The 20,126-nt window shown below is 42.1% G+C and overlaps 2 protein-coding genes across 4 annotated transcripts in view; one reads left to right on the forward strand and one right to left on the reverse strand.

Annotated features, from left to right (window-relative positions):
- Positions 1-20,126, reverse strand: part of LOC139469441 (RUN and FYVE domain-containing protein 2-like) — a 72,137-nt gene that overhangs the window by 20,046 nt on the left and 31,965 nt on the right. For all 3 annotated transcript variants that reach the window (XM_071251608.1, XM_071251611.1, XM_071251610.1), the window contains exon 11: positions 6,826-6,923. In XM_071251608.1, the coding sequence (XP_071107709.1) occupies positions 6,826-6,923 (98 nt within the window). The remainder of the gene's footprint in view (positions 1-6,825; positions 6,924-20,126) is intronic.
- On the forward strand, positions 7,409-18,262 carry LOC139469442 (prepro-gonadotropin-releasing hormone-like protein). Its single transcript, XM_071251612.1, has 4 exons — positions 7,409-7,498; positions 15,096-15,282; positions 16,290-16,352; positions 17,760-18,262. Exons 2-4 carry the CDS (start codon positions 15,097-15,099, stop codon positions 17,814-17,816), a joined length of 306 nt encoding a protein of 101 aa, XP_071107713.1. The 5' UTR covers positions 7,409-7,498; position 15,096; the 3' UTR covers positions 17,817-18,262.

The raw sequence follows: 20,126 nt of genomic DNA on the forward strand, positions 1-20,126 counted from the left end.
CTATCGTATTTTCTGCACAAAGTGTATTGTCACACTTGTGCATTTTGTAACCTGTAACTGTAGATATAATTATTAAAATATGCCTACCGACAGTGACTGAAAATAGTACAATTGTATGAATATTAGCTTCTGCTGTGATGCGGCCGTCAAACCAGCTGTTTCAATCAGAGGAGGTTTATTCTGATTTAATAGCCTATGATTGACCAATCAGAAACGAGTAAATTTCAAATTCATGCTCGAATGTTGTTTAACGCAGCACTCAGCAATATTCAAGCTATATGACGTCAGTCTGTAAATAATCGAGTCTAGACCAGACAATCCAGTGGTTGAGACCATGAGCATCGATCCATGCATTTGGGATACGATTCCATGCATCAACCAAGTCAGTGAGTCTGACAACCTAATCCTGCTAGTCGCCTCTTATGACAAACATAGTTGCCTGTTACGTCAAGGCATGGTTTGCTGAAGACCTGCTCTAACCCGGATCTTCAAGGGTCCAGGAAAGTAGGAAGGTTACATACATGTGGATAATTGATGTGTATACAAGATAGTATGATAAATTGATGTTCACACAGCAGATAAGTTTAAAGCATACACATCAGATACCATGTGATATATGACCCTTGTAGATCTAAGACTAAAAATACCTTAACCTCACGAAAGGGCAAAGTAACCCTGAAACATAGTTAAAACAATAAACAAGTTGTTATCCTTGAAAGATTTCATGTCTTTGTGTTTTTTCAACCTCCAACTGCCTATCACCGCGTCCATGGTCTAGAAGTAGAACATCCGCCCGGAGAGTGGAAGGTCCGGGGTTCGATCCCCAGTTGCGTCATATCAAAAGATGCTAAAAGATGGTACTTGTTGTTACCCTGTCTAGCGCTTGGTATTTAGGGGCTAAAACAAGGACTGGTCAGCTCAGAGTCAGTATACTGTCTCTGAGTGGGGTATTCATGTTAAACTGTGGTATTCTGTATTCACTGTATTGTGCCTTCAAGCTATCAAGATCTTCCAGAACAATAAGTCAGTAGTAAATGAAAAGGAAAGGTCTGTTTGTGTCTGGGGACAAGTTGAAGGTTAAATCTGTACAGAAAGAAATATCACATGCCACAGAAAAATGTTAACTTCAATACAAGTAAAAAAAAGAAAGATAGTTTGCTGATTCTGATAATCGAAGGGCTTGAAAGGTTATAGACAATAATTGACACAGAAAAGAAATGTGCTTTGACACTTCAGACTTCAGTAAAGAAAGAGAATTGTTCTGAAATGCTTTATCAGATTGTGAAATGCTAGAAGAAACTACCTGTGATGTGCTACGATCTTTTTCTAAAATAAATGTCTGCACAGCTACAGGTGCTGAAAATCTATGTGGAATGGCATTGAAGGAATGTCGCGATCAACTCTGTCATGTTTAAAAAAAAATATTCCATACCTCTATTTTAAAAAAATTACAGAAGATTTACTTGACCCACATCAGTTTGCTCACAGAGCCTTTGAGGAGTAGAGGATGCCTACAGAACCGGGAGAGGATTGAGGATGCCTACAGGGCCGGGAGAGGATTGAGAATGCCTACAGGGCCGGGAGAGGAGCAGAGGATGCCTACAGAGCTGGGAGAGGATTGAGGATGCCTACAGGGCCGGGAGAGGAGTAGAGGATGCCTACAGGGCCGGGAGAGGAGTAGAGGATGCCTACAAAGCCGGGAGAGGAGTAGAGGATGCCTACAGAGCCGGGAGAGGAGTAGAGGATGCCTACAGGGCTGGGAGAGGATTGAGGATGCCTACAAGGCCGGGAGAGGAGTAGAGGATGCCTACAGAGCCGGGAGAGGAGTAGAGGATGCCTACAGGGCCGGGAGAGGATTGAGGATGCCTACATAGCTGGGAGAGGAGTAGAGGATGCCTACAGGGCTGGGAGAGGAGTAGAGGATGCCTACATAGCTGGGAGAGGAGTAGAGGATGCCTACAGGGTCGGGAGAGGAGTAGAGGATGCCTACAGAGCCGGGAGAGGAGTAGAGGATGCCTACAAGGCCGGGAGAGGATTGAGGATGCCTACAAGGCCGGGAGAGGAGTAGAGGATGCCTACAGAGCCGGGAGAGGAGTAGAGGATGCCTACAGGGCCGGGAGAGGAGTAGATGATGCCTACAGGGCTGGGAGAGGATTGAGGATGCCTACAGGGCTGGGAGAGGAGTAGAGGATGCCTACATAGCTGGGAGAGGAGTAGAGGATGCCTACAGGGTCGGGAGAGGAGTAGAGGATGCCTACATAGCTGGGAGAAGAGTAGAGGATGCCTACAAGGCCGGGAGAGGAGTAGAGGATGCCTACAAGGCCGGGAGAGGAGTAGAAGATGCCTACAGGGCCGGGAGAGGAGCAGAGGATGCCTACTAGGCCGGGAGAGGAGTAGAGGATGCCTTTAGAGCTGGGAGAGGAGTAGAGGATGCCTTCAGAGCTTGGAGAGGATTGAGGATGCCTACAAGGCCGGGAGAGGATTGAGGATGCCTTCAGAGCTGGGAGAGGATTGAGGATGCCTACAAGGCCGGGAGAGGAGTAGAGGATGCCTTCAGAGCTGGGAGAGGAGTAGAGGATGCCTTTAGTGCTGGGAGAGGATTGAGGATGCCTACAGGGCCGGGAGAGGAGTAGAGGATGCCTACATAGCTGGAAGAGGAGTAGAGGATGCCTTTAGAGCTGGGAGAGGATTTAGGATGCCTACAGGGCCGGGAGAGGATTGAGGATGCCTACAAGGCCAGGAGAGGAGTAGAGGATGCCTACAGGGCCGGGAGAGGATTGAGGATGCCTACAAGGCCGGGAGAGGAGTAGAGGATGCCTACAGGGCCGGGAGAGGAGTAGAGGATGCCTTCAGAGCTAGGAGAGGAGTAGAGGATGCCTTTAGAGCTGGGAGAGGATTGAGGATGCCTACAGGCCCGGGAGAGGATTGAGGATACCTACAAGGCCGGGAGAGGAGTAGAGGATGCCTACAGGGCCGGGAGAGGAGTAGAGGATGCCTACAGGGCCGGGAGAGGAGTAGAAAATGCCTTCAGGGCTGGGAGAGGATTGAGGATGCCTACAAGGCCGGGAGAGGAGTAGAGGATGCCTACAGGGCCGGGAGAGGAGTAGATGATGCCTTCAGAGCTAGGAGAGGAGTAGAGGATGCCTACAGGGCCAGGAGAGGAGTAGAGGATGCCTACAAGGCCGGGAGAGGAGTAGAGGATGCCTACAGGGCCAGGAGAGGAGTAGAGGATGCCTACAGGGCCAGGAGAGGAGTAGAGGATGCCTACATAGCTGGGAGAGGAGTAGAGGATACCTACAGGGCTGGGAGAGGAGTAGAGGATGCCACTCTTACACTGTTAAACAATATATACAAACATCTTGAAACTTCCAATTCATTTGTACGAATCTTGTTTGTTGATTTCTCCTCTGCTCTTACTACCATACAGCCTCATCTGCTTATGCAAAAATTATCTAACATGTCTGTTAATTCAACAATCACTAAATAGCCAATTTGTGACTGTAAATGGTATCAAATCATCTGTGACCTTTATATATACAGGTGCCCCCCAAGGTTGTGTGGTCTCCTGTTTTATTTTATATTATCTTTTACAAATGACTGTGTCAGTAATTTTCACAATTGTTTAACTGTTAAGTTTGCAGATGACACAGTGCTGGCCGAATTCATAAAGCAATCTGAAATGGATTATCGCTCCCAAATTTAAAAATTTGTCCAATGGTGCAAGATTTATTTTCCTACTCTCAATATTAAAAAGACAAAGGAAATGATTATAGATTTCAGAAAAAAAAGTAGTTCTGCCATTTGTTATTGATAACGAAAATATTGATTTGGTTGAACAGTATAAGTATCTTGACGCCATTATTGATTTGAATCTCACTTGGAATGTCAACATATTAATATAAAGACCCGAAATACAATACTCTCCCTGTTTTATAGAACATCTATTCAGAGCATTTTACTATTTAATGTTGTTAACTGCTGGAATGGGAGCCTTGCCTATTCAAAATAAATCTAAAATACATAATATTTTTAAATACAGCAAGCAAAATCTCAGGTACCATATTTCAAAACATCGGCGTAATTTATGAGCAGCAAATTGTCAAAAAGCGCGTAAGATACGCAATGACAGTAATCCTATGCTTCACTCTGAATATCAGTTACTACATTCTGGCCACCGACTGCGCATGCCGATGCTGACTACAAACAGGGCCTGGAAATCAATCATACCAGCAAGTAGTCTTTAAAATGATTATCTGATCAATACTTTTTAACAGTTCGCTGTTATCCTGCCACTTTCCCTTTTATCCAAGTTTACTCTTGCTGTGCTATAGATATAGTATATATAAATACACATACTTCAAAAGACCATTACTTGTCGTCACTGTGATAGTGTTCAATTCTCTACATGTTTTTACCTCTGGTTATATTAGTAAGTGCCTATTTTATGTTCATATCTTAATATCATACATTTTCTTCTTATTTTCATATTTTAGTGCTAATCAACTGTGCAATATCAATTTCTTTTGAGATAAAAAAGTCTTACCTTATCGAACTGACGCCTGTACAGTCTTTACCATCTGAACCATAAAGTCTATAGTGGATGTTTAAATGTTTCCTTTTCTATCTAAATGCTAATAACAACATAGTTTCATTAGAAATACATTCCCCTCAAAGGTTAAAGAGGTACTGGCAGAGGTACTTGGTAGAAATGAGTTCATAAAAAGGCCTGTTCCTCAGAAGTGTGATTGAAATTGTCAGATGAACTTGTCTCTTAATTATATTCTTTGAAAAGAATGTTGGTTCTGATAAAGAAAAGTAGTTAGGTATCTATCAAAATGGTATCTATTGCCTTCATATTCTCTACAATAATGTATTGACGTATATGCATGAAACAGTTCTCATGGAGGTTGTCATCCGTGAGTGAGTGAGTGAGTGAGTGAGTGAGTGAGTGAGTGAGTGAGTGGGTTTTAATGCAACTTTGAACAGTATTCAAATTATATCATGGTCTGTCGGCTTGCTGCAGATATACACCACTTTTGTGAGTGAGTGAGTGAGTGAGTGAGTTTGGTTTTAAGCCGCTTTTAGCAATATTCCAGCAATATCACGGCGGGGGACACCAGAAATGAGCTTCACACATTGTGCCCAAAGTCGGGAATTGAACCTAGGTCCTCAGCATGACAGCGAATGCTTTAACCACTAGGCTACCAGATTGTCCGTCACCACTTTCGTGAAACCCATGAGCTATGATGATACTGACAAACAGTTAAATTGACTTGCTTGGGTCTTGAAATCTTATTGAAACAGTAAATAGTTCAACAGCAATGTTGATTCTTTCATCTTCTCAAACTTACTTTATTGCATGGAACAGGTGCTTTACCTAAGAGCTTGCAACCCATGCTTGCTGTAAATGGCAACTAGGCTTGTTGTAAAAGATGACTAATGGGATCGGGTAGTCAGGCTTGCTGACTTGGTTGATTATTGTCATCGTATCCTAATTACATGGATCAATGCTCATGATATTAATCACTGGATTGTCTGGTCTAGACTCGATTATTTACAGACTGGTGTCATATAGCTGGAATATTGCCGAGTGCTGCATTAAACACCAAACAAACAAAACAAAAGTACCATCTTAAGGTTATCACCAACACAGCATAACTGTCTCGTGGAGCATGGAACTGCTCAGTCATTTCTTGTAATTTTAACATACTTCTAACATGCTTTGCTAAAATATCAATAGTGCTGTTGACTGTACGTTATCTTGCTATAAAGTCTGTACCACAGCAGTCACAGAGTTGTCCGCGGCGGGCATTGGTTCCCTATGAATTATGTAGGTCTCTCAAGACAAAAAAATGACCAATTCTTGAAATTGTGATAATCACACGTACACCTGTTGCTCAGTGTACAGCATTTAGCAGTAGACAGCAGTCAAACAAACCAGCCACCGTTGCTCTTCCTCTTCGACCCACGGCGACGCCATATCATTGGTTATGGTATCATGTAGCGCAACCAACTAAGTAAGCACACTTTTTCATGGTTTGTAGTTTCTTCAGTCTGCTAACATTAGTGGCAGAAATAACATTGCAACATTGTACAACAGAAAACACCTCAACTCAAAATAACTAGCGACACCTAACTTTGGCTACGTTTATGTGTTAGGGCAGCCCCACAATGCACTTGTGGAATGCTTGGAGTCACATGATTAAATTGAACCAAATGTATATGAAAAGTTAAATTTTTAAATCCTTCCTGTTTCCTATAAGGAAATATGACATATTCAAATAATAAACTACCAATTCTATAGTGGTGTTGCATTATGTTTAAAACTTAAATATGTCTCTTAACGTAAGGGTACAGGCAATCAAGTGGAACAGGTCGTCAGTTAGCCATGTTCGAGGATTTTCAATGTTTAGTACAGATTTGGTTTTAAACACATCTCCAATTAAACACACAATTATTTTTAAATTCGGCATCTTAAAAAAGTAATAAAGTTTGCTCTACCCCCATGCGTAGTTTAATCAAGTATAGTTTTGCCCTGAATTATTATAGATAGAGCATGAGGATGCTTATGCAATCTTCTTTGAGCCTCAGGTGTTTTGATCTATACTATAGCCTGAAATGTTTTCATCTATAATCCACAGTATTCTTCACTGTAGAATCAACTGTCAGATGATTGTAAGTAGAACACTGAGATTCAAACATTTCCACTGCTGATCTTGAGACGGTAACTGTGGTACAAATGTTGTTGAAAGGAAAGCACCACGGTACATATAACATACTGATGAACGTTTCTGATGATCACTATGTCCTGGGACAGTCACTCACCTCTTCTCCAAGTCTCGGAGTGTGGTCACCAGCTGGGTTGTCTTCTCCTCCAGCTTGCTCACCATGTCGACCTTGTGCTTCATGGACCCTTCACAGCTCTGCAAGCCACACACAAAACAACATGAAACCATCCTTCCTCAACCCAGATCCAACTACATGGTAATTGCAATACAAACAAAAACAATTCAAAGGTCAATTTACATTAAAAAACCTCCATTTATTTGGTTCCCTCACCAAGTTCAATTGACAACTGATTGGCCAGTGCATGTGTTGTATCACAAAGGTCTAACAATAATTACAGGGTAATTTGGATGATTGACGAGGGAGAGCAAGGCGCCAAGTCTGGCAACAACATTGTCACCATCTGCCCCCTGTGCCGCTGGCAACGTGCACCAAGTCTGCATCAACACAATCACACGGGATGCACAGTAATTGAGTTGCAGGTGAAGATGCCACGACCCCACTGGGGAGGCAGATAACGGAGAGGATGGAGAGAGAGGGAAGAGGAGGGACTACACCCCCGCTTGCTGACTCTCTCTGAAGCAGCGCCCTCCTCTGCCGACTATATATAGTGTGAGCTGGGAGAGGGGATTGTGCTGAGACTCGACAGGCAAGTACCAAGGATCTGTACAGGTGTCCGAGACTGCTGAACCCCACACGCACCAAACCACAGGTAAGTTATCCAGCACCTTACCATCCATGTCTTCATGCACTTGTTTCAATGTGTTATTACTACACTGTTACTTTATATATTATCTTACTGCTACAGTGGGCAATACACCGGTATTCTGTGCAACACAGTGAATGAATAGTCTTATTTGTGATACAAAGTGCAAATAGTCATAGGGACTTTACTGCCATTACCCATTGTCTTAAGAGATACAATATTAACATATGTATTAAGCAATAGATATATATTCTTATACACTACTCTATAATTACTGGTGTATAGTCAGAACATAAAGCAGTGATATTCTTTAAAATACATCTTGAAGAGTCCAAGTACTGTTCAGTGATATATATATGTATATTGCACGCCATATAGTGTCTAGCCTTTAACCCTAAGTCCGAGTCTAGACAAAAGACTGGTGTCTTGTAGCCTCAGCTCCTGATGCCCCACTCAAAGAAAGTGATACAAAAGGGTCCTGTGACTGATAACGATGATGGCCCTGGCACTGACACATCATGGTCTACACTGGCCATATACAGTGTTCCCGTTTACCGGTAATTAGCAGATTTCTTACTGGTAAAATTAGGCTTGGACCGGTAAACCATGTGACTGCTTGTCCCTGCAGACCAGCAAATAAAGTACCTTATAAATCTTAGTTGTTGCACAAAACATCAGCATTATTCATATATTTTTCGAACGAAGTCAACTTGTCTGTTACCATCAGGTTCCCCTTGTCTGTTTTTGTTTAAATATATATTTGTAGCAACTTAGTCTCAAAATATTCAAAAAGAAAAGAGAAAATTATGAGTGACATAAAGATCTAACTAAGTTACTTCACAGATGAACTCATTGCATTGAACATGATGTTGAAAGAATTAAAACAAGATAATTTTTAACTTTCTTACGTATAAGTGGGGACTGATAATTTTTTAGAGTTGCCAGTCTGTGAGGACTGGCAGTTTTAAAAGACAGCTGGAACACTGGCCATATATAACATAATCACCATAGTAAGCGCCTTGGACGCTTAGAAAATTGACAAACGGGGGCACTGCTAAAACCATAAACAAGTTAATTTGTTGTCAGAGATCGAGCATTGGTGAACAAACTTTGTTCAAACGCAGATGATTTTTTTTTTATAACGGTTACAACTACAAGGCAATCATATTCCTCATCTATACAGCTGTTTTCTGCAAATAATCTGCAATCTACACAAGAAAATACAGGCTGTCATGTAAATTTAGCAGGGGGCAAAATTACTTCCAGATTAGTCTAGAATTGTGGTCAGAGGACACTTATTGGGGCTGTGCGCTTAATACGTCAAATATGGTAAAGCCTTGAAACTTGTCGCAAGTAGCAGAGATACTGCCTAAAAAATGTCTTCTGTTAGCTAATAATTTGATGTTGTCCAAGCTCTGCTTGGCCACTTACTGCGAGTAAACTGATTGCCTGTCTACAGAACTGGGTACTCACTGATAGTTTCACAGGAGCTGAAACAGTTAACTTGGACTGATGACAAAAGAATGTTAAATTTGCAAATTCTCTTTTTTGTTTGTGTGTGTGAAACTTCTTTTGGCAACATTTTAGCCAAGATTTATGTGAGAAAAACTTGGCAGTGACCTATTGCTTCTTCGAAAAGAAGCAAAATTCCAGCACTGAAATAGTCTTAAGGATCGAGCTAGGTATACTACTCAAAACAAGTTAAAGAACACCATATTCTTTCATATTACTTAAGTTGATCTGTCACGCCACTTTGAGACTACTCCCCGAACATGGCTCTTAGCATCATGTTCAGTAGATTCTAATGTTATCAATCACCTCCCAAAGAAATGTGAATACGATACATGTTGGTTGATATATGAAGAATGACTCATATTCAAGAGATAGTACTTTGGCTCAATGCACAAATGAAAAAATGTTATGTTGTGTGAACCGACTCTCATGAACGCATCACATGTGACGTCATAGATCCATGACTCGAGAGTCAGATTGGCAGTGTAACAGACACTTAACACAGGGATACAAGTTATAACACTTAACACAGGGATACAAGTTATAACCTCAAACTACAAAACTGGCTGCATAAACAGAACAAGTAAATGAGAGTAATCGTCCTTACAAAACAAATCATAATGTATCGTAGAAAGAAAACATAATTTTTTTAATCACCGTAAATGTTTTGGTTTTAACACTTCAGGAAAGCTGTCAATTACAACCCTCACAACAAATTACCCACAGATCATCTTTTCTTGATCTCAGCCCTCTAGGTTTGTTTCCTTGTTAGGGAGCCAAGCGGCTCCTACCATGAGTTTTTAGGAGCCAACAGATATCTAAAACAGATATTGTTGCCAGTTATGTTTACTGTTAGGTAGCCAAGTGGCAAGCAGTAGATAAATTTAGGTCGGCAATCATAGATTAAGTTGCATTTGGCAACCAATATGGTCTCTACTTTGAGGGCTACCTCTTCATGATCTCCACATGACAGCACGAAGACATGAGATCCTGTAGGATGGACAGAGTATGTGGCCCTCGGCTGTGAGTCACTGCACCAGGCCGTCTCATGACTCACTGGGCACAAATAGATGTCACTTTCTGTCTTAACCGACATTTTGACATTTATCATTTCAACATAGACATTTATATATACATTTCAGTACACTTAAGTAAGTTCACTACAATTCAGCACACATAAGTAAACTTTAGTAAACTTAATATACTTTAAATGAGACACAAGCAGAACTTCTGCTTGCTAACTCACAATCAGTGCTTTAATAAAGTCCAGTACAAACAGGGCCCCTTTCATAGAGCTACAGCTATTGCTGTGTAGAATCAGGGCCCCTTTCATAGAGCTACAGCTATTGCTGTGTGTAATCAGGGCCCCTTTCATAGAGCTACAGCTATTGCTGTGTGTAGAATCAGGGCCCCTTTCATAGAGCTACAGCTATTGATGTGTAGAATTGGGGCCCCTTTCATAGAGCTACAGCTATTGCTGTGTAGAATTGGGGCCCCTTTCATAGAGCTACAGCTATTGCTGTGTAGAATTGGGGCCCCTTTCATAGAGCTACAGCTATTGCTGTGTAGAATTGGGGCCCCTTTCATAGAGCTACAGCTATTGTTGTGTAGAATCGGGGCCCCTTTCATAGAGCTACAGCTATTGCTGTGTAGAATCAGGGCCCCTTTCATTGAGCTACAGCTATTGCTGTGTGGAATCAGGGCACCTTTCATAGAGCTACAGCTATTGCTGTGTGGAATCAGGGCCCCTTTCATAGAGCTACAGCTATTGCTGTGTGGAATCAGGGCCCCTTTCATAGAGCTACAGCTATTGCTGTGTGGAATCAGGGCCCCTTTCATAGAGCTACAACTATTGCTGTGTGGAATCAGAGCCCCTTTCATAGAGCTACAGCTATTGCTGTGTGGGATCAGGGCTCCTTTCATAGAGCTACAGCTATTGCTGTGTAGAATCAGGGCCCCTTTCATAGAGCTACAGCTATTGCTGTATGGAATCAGGGCCCCTTTCACAGAGCTACAGCTATTGCTGTGTGTAATCAGGGCCCCTTTCCTAGAGCTACAGCTATTGCTGTGTGTAATCAGGGCTCCTTTCATAGAGCTACAAGTATTGCTGTGTGGAATCAGGGCCCCTTTCATAGAGCTACAAGTATTGCTTTGTAGAATCAGGGCCCTTTTATACAGCTACAGCTATTGCTGTGTGTAATCAGGGCCCCTTTCATAGAGCTACAAGTATTGCTGTGTGGAATCAGGGCCCCTTTCATAGAGCTACAGCTATTGCTGTGTGTAATCAGGGCCCCTTTCATAGAGCTACAGCTATTGCTGTGTGTGGAATCAGGTCCCCTTTCATAGAGCTACAAGTATTGCTGTGTGGAATCAGGGCCCCTTTCATAGAGCTACAGCTATTGCTGTGTAGAATCAGGGTCCCTTTCAGAAAGCTAGAGCAACTGATGTGTAGGTGGATCATAAGGTACACTAAATGGTCAGTTCTCAGGATATTTTCCTGAAAACATCGAAGAATTTCTTGATTTTCCCCATCAATTTATCGTTTTTTAATCCTGAGAGTTCAGGATCAATATTTGATATCAGTTTCTTTAATACATTTTTAACAATTATGAGTCTGTTTCTCCAATTTGTTGCCTGCAATTCTACTGAGCAGGTTTGAGCTTTCTCAAAAGGAACAATTTCTTCAGAATATTCTGTAATTTTAAAACTACAACACACACGACTGACTACCTCACTGAACTGCAACACGTCCAGATATGTTCACCTAAAATACAGTATGTGTCATGTCAGTCTATACAACATGAATATCCCAACATCCTCTGTTTTGTTCGACATCTGCATTGTATCAAGTTGTCACAGTTTGAAAGATCTACTTCTCAAAAACTTGTTATTAAATACATCTTTTTACATGCGCTTCAGTTTCTCAATAAACATAAAATATCTTCCAATTCCGAATAAGAATAAAACTGTGTTTCTATGAGAAGAGCAGGTGCCCCTTAGTGAACCAGTCTCCAATTAATCTGACAAAGTTCTCTCTTCTAAAAGTCAGCCTGCTTGTAAATGACACTGAAGCACTTGCAGACAATACCCATCCAATAAGCTGTGAAGGACAGCTCAGATACAAAGTACAGATTGGGCACATTGAATACAAAAAGTCCAACATCTCCACAGTTAGTTCTGGAGATACGTAGTCCTTCCAACATTCAAGAGAGACTTGAGCTGACTGGAACAGGAGGACTCAGGTCAAGCATGTCTGGAGTTGTCACAGTGTACAAGGTCATTACTTTGTCTCAACCCATGGAAGATAAGGGTAGAATAGGTCTTCAGCAACCAATGCTTGCTGTAAAAGGGGACTTTGCTTGTCGTAAGAGGTGACTAACATGATCGGGTGGTCAGGCTCACTGACTTGGTCAATGCATGTCGTTGTATCCCAATTGCATGGATCGATGCTCATGATGTCAATCACTGGATTGTCTAGTCAAGATTCAATTATTTACAGACTGCCGGCATATAGGAGGAATATTGCTGAGTGCGGCGTTAACAAACAAACTTAGTCTCATAGGGTGGAATAAATGTGTTAACATCCCAATATCTTGGCTGGACCATATTGGAAGATATTTTTTTTTCTTATTTATTCAACATTCATGACATGTTTTCTTTGAAACTGACGGCCATCAACCAGTCTACACTGTTCTGTTCTACATGAAACAGGATATAAACTCAGCCAGGCCTTTAGTAAATGTCATTTGAACAAACAATAGTTGTAAGCTGACCCTCTCAACAGCAAGACCTATTCTTCCCCTTGTGAATACTTATATTACCAAAGCCATCCTACAAATCAGTATTTAATTGAGTTTATCAATGAAAAACTAACTGTTCAATTTATTTCATTTAACCTTTTTCCATTTAATATTTAATAATTGTTCTTTTAATCTAAAAAATAGTTTTCAGGAGACAAAAAGATAATTGATTGGTTGATGCTAATGTTATAACTTCAACCAATCAATTATCTGTTTATCTCCTGAAAACAATTTTTCAGATTAAAAGAACAATTATTGAATCCTTGGAATCAATGTTCTATGAGTAGGATGTCTGCCTGCTCTCTCAGTTGTCTGCAAGGTTCTTTTTACCCAAAGAATATCGGCAAGAAGTAGGTGGGAAATATAATTGTCTAAATAACTCAGTTTAGCGGAGGGCAGGATGAAGCCTTAATCTGCTGACACAGTCAGCTTTGTTCTCCGCACAATGGTTTGACGGAGAAATATTCCCAAGATCGTAAAATACAAACCATAGCCGTCTGTCTGCTTCAGTCGTACTACCTAAGTTACATCCAATATTACTCCATCACATCTTTGATCACTGAAAAATCCTATAAAAAGTTCACAAATAAAAAGAACAACATGATCCTTGTAATTCCCCAAATATTCTACAATTCCTACATAAAAGATATTCTAACATTCACGAGGCAATTTTAAACTGAAATTGAGCAAGATGGGTTTAGGCCGAAGAGTGGTTACACAAAATTGGACAATCAAAGGGGAAAAAACTTAATCACCTCAGAAATGAAGAAAGGGAGTCTAGCAAAAGGGAGGTAGATGAAACGCTCTAGGATAATACCAGTATTATAATACTGATAAAAGAATTGCAAAAGTCACAAGCAGCAGTCTCTGACGGCCAGTCAGTGTTATACAACTGTGCCAGGCTTGTGCAAGTGTTATACAATTGCGACAGGCTTGTGCAAGTGTTATACAACTGAGCCAGGCTTGTGCAAGTGTTATACAACCACAACTGTGCCAGGCTTGTGCAAGTTTTATACAACTGTGCCAGGCTTGTGCAAGTTTTATACAACTGGGCCAAGCTTGTGCAAGTGTTATACAACCATAACATTTTGGGGCTTGTCACTGCTTGCAACACACATTGGGACATTATTAGGAATGTGTGTTCAAATTAAATTCCATGGACAAATAAAATTTTAGACCCCCAAAACCTGGGTGGGCCATTCATCAGTCTGAACCTAGCATTAATTCCTTACACATCCTGAGACGTCATAGCAACTCATACTTCGGCATGGACACTCTGTCAGCACTGACACTCTGTCGGCACTGACACTCTGTCGGCACGGACACTCTGTCGGCATGGACACTCTGTCGGCATGGACACTGTCGGCGCTGACTCTCTGTCGGCATGGACACTCTGTCGGCACTGACACTCTGTCGGCATGGATGCTCTGTCAGCACTGTGGTTTTCATAGTTTCTGAGGATTAGGCTGCCTGTGACAAAGTCTGTCGACTGTCATGAGACCAGGAGGGCTCACTGCTCAATGGAACATGAGATGGTCATGTCAATGCAAACCTTCCAAGGCAACTTGGGTTATTACCTCTTCAGGCAGAGGGGAATGGAAATGGAATGCACACTGATCTGTTGACTCAGGCAATAAATCGTCAAGCATTCAAACTGAGGGAGTGAGTTGGGTTTCTGAACATATTATATCAACATCAAGTGGTCATATGGATTGGACAGCAGTTGTTGGGATGGCTTGAGAAAAATATGGGCTTGATGTCACTTTGAACAGAATTCCAGTTATATCATGGCATGTCAGCATTCCAGTTATATCATGGCATGTCAGCATTCCTGTTATATCATGGCATGTCAGCATTCGAGTTATATCATGGCATGTCAGCATTCCAGTTATATCATGGCATGTCAGCATTCCAATTATATCATGGCATGTCAGTATTCCAGTTTTATTACGGCGTTACAGTTTTATGTCTTGAAAAAGCCCTAAGTTCTGCAGGTCAGAGACATTTACTACTTTGATGAAACCCATAGTAATGACAAAACCAAGAATTATAATCCATGATCATAAGATCCTGGCACCCCTAAGGGGTACAACTCTGCACAGTGAATTGCATTACTGAAATGACTTTGACACCTGTGTTCCCTCATTTCATGCATCCTTGTGTGGTATGCAGATCCAGATGACATGATCTGACAGCAATCATACTTTATGTCATCCAAGAACTCACTTCCACCATGTTTCAACGTGGACCTCATGGCGTGGGGATCTCCACCTTGCACTTCTCTGTTTCAGAATGTCAGTACTATCAAGACAAGGGGTGACTGTGTCAGTGCTGCTGCTGCTGCTCACAGTACACGCTGTTGGAGGCCAGAACTACCACTTCAGCAACGGCTGGCACGCAGGCAGGAAACGTGGCGCTGACAGCACCAGCTGCGTCTTCAGGAAAGACATCCTCATGCTTGTCAACAAACTGATCATGGTAGGTGTACCCAGAGTGAGTGAGTGAGTATGGTTTTACACCATCTTGAGCAATATTCCACCAATTGAACCCATTGAACCCATGTGGGAAATCGAACCCGGATCTTTAGTGTGAAGAGGAAATGCTTTAACCACTAGACTACCCCACCGCCCCCGGTGTACCCAGAGGGAAGCCATGATGTCAGTCACTGTGTAGAATACTTGGGTAAATCACTTTAGTTCAAGATAGTCAGACAAAGCAATATTAACAAGATGACCACCATGATATCATATCTAAGGATGGGAACTAAGATTGCCAAGAATAACTTCAGAGACTGGAACTGAGTTACACATGTACATTTATCTGTTGGGGAATTACTATAGTCCTTTTCAGGAAATAGGAATGGATGCTGTCCATCTGTCCTTCTGTCACTTTTCATTCCGGAGCAGAACTAAAAAAACATGAGAGATATCTTAACCAAACTTGGCACATAGATAGGTCAAGTGGTGAACTGGAGCCTTTTGATAGTTTGATATTTTTCGACTTTCCATGGCAACGACTTTGACTTAGACTGAAAATGGCGGTTTCGGCAGGGGATATGAGTATTTCATGCTTGTTAAGTTACTCCATAGAGTGATAAATCATGAACTCCTTTGGAACATTGAAGATAAGTACCAGTCGAGTTATCAACATTGTGAGACAAATGGATGACCCATCATAGATCATAGCGCTGTTTCTTCCAGGTGTTACATCAAGTGAACAAGGTCTCAGTTATTATATACTAGTATCTGTGACACCAAATACAGTCAGTTGACTGTTGTGAGGCCATTGCAAAGGAAGGAGGCAGGCACATGTAGCCACGGCAGACTTCAGTTGAAAAGGGTCCCACTTTACCTGTATTTCAGGCTTCAATTCTACTGCAACTTCAGCTTGAAACTTTGTCTTTACAAGACTTTAGTAGAGAACAAAACATTTTAGAATTTGTCATGTGGATATGAAAGTGATTATTTTCTCCATGTATACTCCAGGAGGAATCATCTCGTGTGGCCCATCACTGCCAGAACGGAGTGCCGCACATGGACTTTACAGAGGTGAGTCAGACCCACACAGCTGGACCTTTACGAGAATACATCAATCATACCTTGTGTGAGTGAGTGAGTGAGTGAGTGAGTGAGTGGGGTTTAACTCCACTTATAACAGTACTCCAGTTATATGACTACGTGTCAGCTCAATGTGGGAGGAAAGCCCAAAGTGATGCAGGTCTTAGACATGAAGTCTGCAGTGTGAGTATGGTGCTGGCCAATCCAGGACCACAACCAGGGCAAGTCTGGGATTAGAACCTGTAACTGTAAGTACAGGATAACTGTACACATGTGGGACTTGGTACAGCGCCTGGCAGTGTCTTCAACTACTGAGCCCTGACGCCTCCCCTCCAACTCACAGTCACTGGCTGGGCTACCATGTAACATCAGGGTTATCTCCCTGTGGCTTGACCAAGTCAAAATGACTGTGACTGTCGAAGCATTGGTGCACACTATCAGATCACAACAAACTGAGAGAGACAATGCCGCAAAAGGACTTTGTCCAGCAAGACCAGACTATGTGCAATCTGGTTGTGGTGTGGGACACACGACTCAGCTTGGCCACTGCGTCTTTATGCATCAGTGCCATTTTGGACATGAATGTCTCTCATCATCCATCTGCTCTTCCCTCCAATCCAGTGGGGAGCAGCTGGTTTTCTTCCCCACGTTTATGATATTAAGATCATGTTCCCAAAAACTTCCCTCACAAAAATTCAGTGTCCTCTATCAAGATTCCTTCCAATTGTAGTTTGTAATCAATACAGTATGCAGACGCTTAACTGAGTCAAAGTAGAGGAGGTATCTGATGACAAAACCTAAAATTAAAAAACCAAATAGCATATAAACAACACTGTGCCTAATTTCGCAACGTAGCCTTTTCAGCTTGTATACCTGAATATCATTACATGTCGATGACGTGACATTTATGACGATAACACTGCTTTATTACCCGCAAGGAAGTCTTTGTCCATATGAAAGTGCTGGCATATTGTATACATACCGACACAATGGCAAACAAAGATACTAAAACAGTAAAACAATACAGAACATAATCGGTAAAGCATTCCTCTTGTAACGTCTAATGTTCACTTGGAGCTCAATACACTGAATATGATACTTTTCCAACACACTACAGCTCTTTGTGACTATCCAATTGTATTGCAAGCACCAGGGTTCCCTCCAGGAATGTTCGGACATGGGCCCTTCATGTGAACATTTCAAATATTCCTGAGGTATGCCCATAGAGCACAATGTTAAAATGCCCCATTGTATTTTTTCAAATTTAGGGGCTAAAACTAAAGCACAAGGCCCACCCTAGAATTATCCCTGTAGTACCCTCCCACAAGGAGCACAGAGCTATTCATCCCGGAATGATTTTCCATGACTGTTCAGAGACCCCTGTATTCTCCATTGCAGCCCGACACAGTGGAAGCTGATTCTGCCAACCAGCTGACAGACAAGCGATGGAAGTGAAGATGGTGAAGCAACTGCCTTTCTCGCCCAAGCCACCCCATGCCCCCTACAACACAGACGATGACCACACAGCAACAATTCAGCAGTTAAATACCAGCAGCGCCAACAGGAATCAAATAGGAATTAACTCACGTTGTTTATTATTTTACCAATGACCCCAGATCCTGACTCTTTCCTTGCATGGAACCTGTCAGTACAGGACTATAACTGGACGTGTACCACTAACCCCTCCAGCTCTCCCCAGCATCTGCCAGGTGTGCCCAGGTGTGTCCTGCTGATTATCCAGGTGTATATCCAGGTGAATATTCAGGTATATATCCAGGTGATTATACAGGTGTATTATCAGGTGCATGGCAGGTATGAAGTTGACTGCTCAGAGACGTTCAGTCAACCCTGTGTGTTCAGTCTGAACACATGCATGCATGGTTTGACGAGGACAATCATGTACATACTTGCAAGGAAATAAATCAGTTTTCTATGGAATATATCTGTTGGTTACAATCATTTTAACAAAGGTGAGATAGTGAGTTAGGTGTTTATTGCCACTTTGAACAATATCACAGTTATATCACAGCATGTTGGCTTGGTGTGGGAGGAAAGCTGAAAGTGATGCAGGTCTTAGATGTTCACTATAACAGGCATTATAAAAAGAGAACAGTGACACATCATTGTAAACTGTTTGTGGCGCTGAACCAGAGATAAATCAGAGAGTGAGTGAGTGAGTGAGTGAGTGTGTGTGTGTGTGTGTGTGTGTGAGAGTGAGTGAGTGAGTGAGTGAGTGAGTGAGTGAGTGAGTGAGTGAGTGAGCGAGCGAGGTGGTTTTAAGCCCACTTTGAAAAGTACTTCATATTTATTATGGTAGGAAAGCCTGAAGTGATGCAAGTCTTAGATGTTTACCACTTTGGTGAAAACCATGACCTATGGCGCTGATAAATCAAAAATCATGATCAGTAAAAAGGAAGGATTCGAACCTGTGAGCATAGGACCTGTTCCTGCCTGTGATCATAACTGTGAATTGCCTCTTACACTTTATGAGGATTCCTTCAGATCTGCAGTATTTGTCACTTTCATGATGTAATTCAGTATTCAGAAGCTTAGGCTAGTTATGACAGGTATCTTCTAAGTACAGCACACCCCTTGGAGTTGTGTCCCCTTGATGCTTAACACGCTGGATAGTTTACTTCTCATACACAACTCATCATGGCCTCTCACATGGATTCTGTCACACACTAATGTCCCACCTTGGCACAGCTCATTCCGCTGCCTTAGCCTATTTTTGGTATGTTTGTTTGTTTGTTGTTCAACGCCGCACTCAGCAATATTTCAGCTATATCATCTGTCAACTTCTAAGAAATGCCTATCAAACAATATATGACAGCGGTCTGTAAATAATCAAGTCTGGACAGACAATCCAGTGATTGACATCATGTGCATCGATCTATGCACTTGGGAAATGATGACATGCATCAACCAAGTCTGACCACCCGATCACATTAGTCGCCCCTTACGACAAGCATAGTTGCCTTTTACTGCAAGCATGGGTTGCTGAAGACCTAAAGGTATTAATTCATGGCAGTCTGCAAATATTATCAGGAATGGATTAGACAAACCAATGGGTGATGATGTGAGCATAAGTACAACGCCGGTCTGAACACACCCTACATCAGTGAAAACCATAGTTGGAACCCAACAGGTGTCCTTTCATACATTTCATTTTCATTCTACACTGGGAATTATGGGATTAGGTGTAGAATGTATAACATAACAGCAAAACATGCATAGACATTACATGTTTGGTACAACTCTTGTCAACATAGATATGAGAAGCTGGCATAACACTGGCTTCCTCGTGATCAGAGAGAGGAGGCACAGAGCTTTGTGTCAGGTTGACTTTGTCTCCAATTATCGAGTGAGTGAGTGAGTGAGTTGGGTTTGATGCCGCTTTGAGTGAGTTGGGTTTAACGCCGCTTTTAACAGTATTCCAGTTATAACGCGGCGTGTCAGCTTAATGTGGGAGGAAAAGCCCGAAGTGATGCAGGTCTCAGACGTTTACCACTTCCGTGAAACCCACGAGCACGGGTATGGTGCTGACAAACCTAGAAACATAATGGGAGCGAACCGGGATTCAAACCCAAAATCATAAGTTTCTGGCGTGCCCAAGGGACGCAACTCTGCACAGTGAATTGCGGCGCCTTAGAGGATTGGGCCACCCGTGCCCCCAATGCCACTTTGAACAGCGTTCCAGTTACATAATGGTGTGTCAGCTTAGTGTGGGAGGAAAGACAAAACTCATGCATGTCTCAGATGTTT

Source organism: Haliotis cracherodii, unplaced genomic scaffold (genome assembly GCF_022045235.1).
Source record: "Haliotis cracherodii isolate W230 unplaced genomic scaffold, xgHalCrac1.p SCAF_2, whole genome shotgun sequence".
Lineage (NCBI taxonomy): Eukaryota > Metazoa > Mollusca > Gastropoda > Lepetellida > Haliotidae > Haliotis > Haliotis cracherodii.

What these genes read in the sequence shown, in the direction of transcription:
- LOC139469442 (XM_071251612.1), top strand. Translation starts at nt 15,097, where the DNA reads ATGTCAGTACTATCAAGACAAGGGGTGACTGTGTCAGTGCTGCTGCTG. An exon ending in TTGTCAACAAACTGATCATG is followed by an intron (nt 15,283 to 16,289) that starts GTAGGTGTACCC and finishes TGTATACTCCAG; the next exon opens with GAGGAATCATCTCGTGTGGC. An exon ending in CGCACATGGACTTTACAGAG is followed by an intron (nt 16,353 to 17,759) that starts GTGAGTCAGACC and finishes TCTCCATTGCAG; the next exon opens with CCCGACACAGTGGAAGCTGA.